The 1,731-nt window shown below is 46.1% G+C and overlaps 1 protein-coding gene across 1 annotated transcript in view; it reads left to right on the forward strand.

The window, feature by feature from the left end:
• The window catches only part of LOC123241017 (sodium-dependent phosphate transport protein 3-like), an 18,107-nt gene extending 16,618 nt beyond the window's left edge, over positions 1–1,489 (forward strand). The window contains exon 10 of the mRNA XM_044668726.1: positions 977–1,489. Coding sequence (XP_044524661.1) covers positions 977–1,105 — 129 coding nt within the window. The 3' untranslated portion in view covers positions 1,106–1,489. The remainder of the gene's footprint in view (positions 1–976) is intronic.
• The last annotated feature ends 242 nt before the right edge of the window (positions 1,490–1,731 follow it).

Genomic DNA, 1,731 nt, shown 5'->3' on the forward strand with positions numbered 1-1,731 from the left:
TGAGAGTCAGGCCTAGAGACAGGAGGTCCTAGGTTCAAACCCGGCCTCAGCCACTTCCCAGCTGTGTGACCCTGGACAAGTCACTTGACCCCCATTGCCCACCCTTACCACTCTTCCACCTATGAGACAATACACCGAAGTACAAGGGTTTAAAAAAAAAAAAAAAGAAGTTTAGTGAAGGTTTCCCAACACCTCTTTCCTTCAACCCTGTTCCTTCACCTAAATGAACTTCTAAGATTTAATTGTAACAACTTAGGGAAAGGAATAGGGTTGATTGATTGAGTCTTGATGTTGTTCTTCTTTGATGTTCAGTGATTAATGTAAGGCACAGCTTTGTCCAGAAGTTGAGGATGTGGTAAGTATTGGAACAGGATGCAGATAACCTAAGTAGGCTTGGTTTGGCCTACCCACCCAACCACCCAGGTCCCTTCTCAGGAATGAGAGACTTTCTTGTTCCAGTTTCTCTCTTTTATAGCCCTGGCAGGAACTGCTATTTGGCCTCTGGCTCATGGCATCTGGGTTGGTTCTAAATTCTAAATTCGGGTGTCCCTAATCCTGGTCTCTATTTTGCAGAGCAAAATGATATTACAATTCCCACATATGTAGACCTTCAACGTTTGTTTGTTAAGCTCTTGAGAGGAAGAGAAAATCCACTTGGAGGCAGGGTCGTGGCGGCTACTCAAGAACTCGTGCTAGGACTGTGGCCCTTTACCCAACCTTGTGTCCAGGTTCTTCCCTGAGCCCTCATCGGTCTCATTCCTGAATCTGCCTAGTCTCCTTTTAGCCCCTCACACACATTTCCATCTCTCTCAACCATAACCCGACTGGATGACCATCCCAACTTCATTACAACTACAAATGGTTCCCAGGCCCTCCTGGGCAGCCAACCAGCCTATGGCGAAGCTTCCACTTGCCTTCTCACTGGTCCAACTCCACATGGTTTCATGGACCTGACTTGCCTGTTTTGTGTTCACAGGATACCCTGTCTGGCTGGAGACGTGTCTTCTTTCTGTCAGGAGCCATTAACCTATTTGGGGTGATCTTCTACCTCGGCTTTGGCCGAGCCGACATCCAGGACTGGGCTAGAGTAGACAACACCCCGTAATGACAGGTGGACTGAAGGGAGCCTCCCATCCACCCAGCAGCTGTAGGGAAGGAGAAAGAATACTGAGCTAAGAGTAAAAGAACTTGGGCCCTTAGATAAATATCTACTGATTGACAGATTGATGATTTCAATACTAGTCCCACCCTGTCACTAACCTGGTTTGTGACTTTGACCAAGTCATTTCTTCCCTATCCCATCTGAAAATAAGAGGGGTGGGGTTATCCTTCCTCTTCTTAGAGAAGAGGAGGGTGAAGGTATGGAAAACTGTATATTATAGTCAGGCAAGGTCCTAGGCCAGGGAAATCTGCTTTACTGTTTTTCTTTGTTTTCAGGGAGGGTTCAAGGCAGAGTGGAAATGATTTGTATGAAAATAAAAGACATTAATAAAACTTTTTTAAAAAAATTAGAAGGTTGGCCTGGCTGGTCCCTAACATGCCTCTAAAAAAGCCCCTTCTTCTAAGAGCCCTCCCAGCTCTGACCTTCTCTGTTCTAAGGTCTCTCCCAGCTCTGATATTCTCTGTTCTAAGCTCTCTCCCAGCTCTGACATTCTCTGTTCTAAGGTCTCTCCCAGCTCTGACATTCTCTGTTCTAAGGTCTCTCCCAGCTCTGACATTCTCTGTTCTAAG

Source organism: Gracilinanus agilis, chromosome 3 (genome assembly GCF_016433145.1).
Source record: "Gracilinanus agilis isolate LMUSP501 chromosome 3, AgileGrace, whole genome shotgun sequence".
Lineage (NCBI taxonomy): Eukaryota > Metazoa > Chordata > Mammalia > Didelphimorphia > Didelphidae > Gracilinanus > Gracilinanus agilis.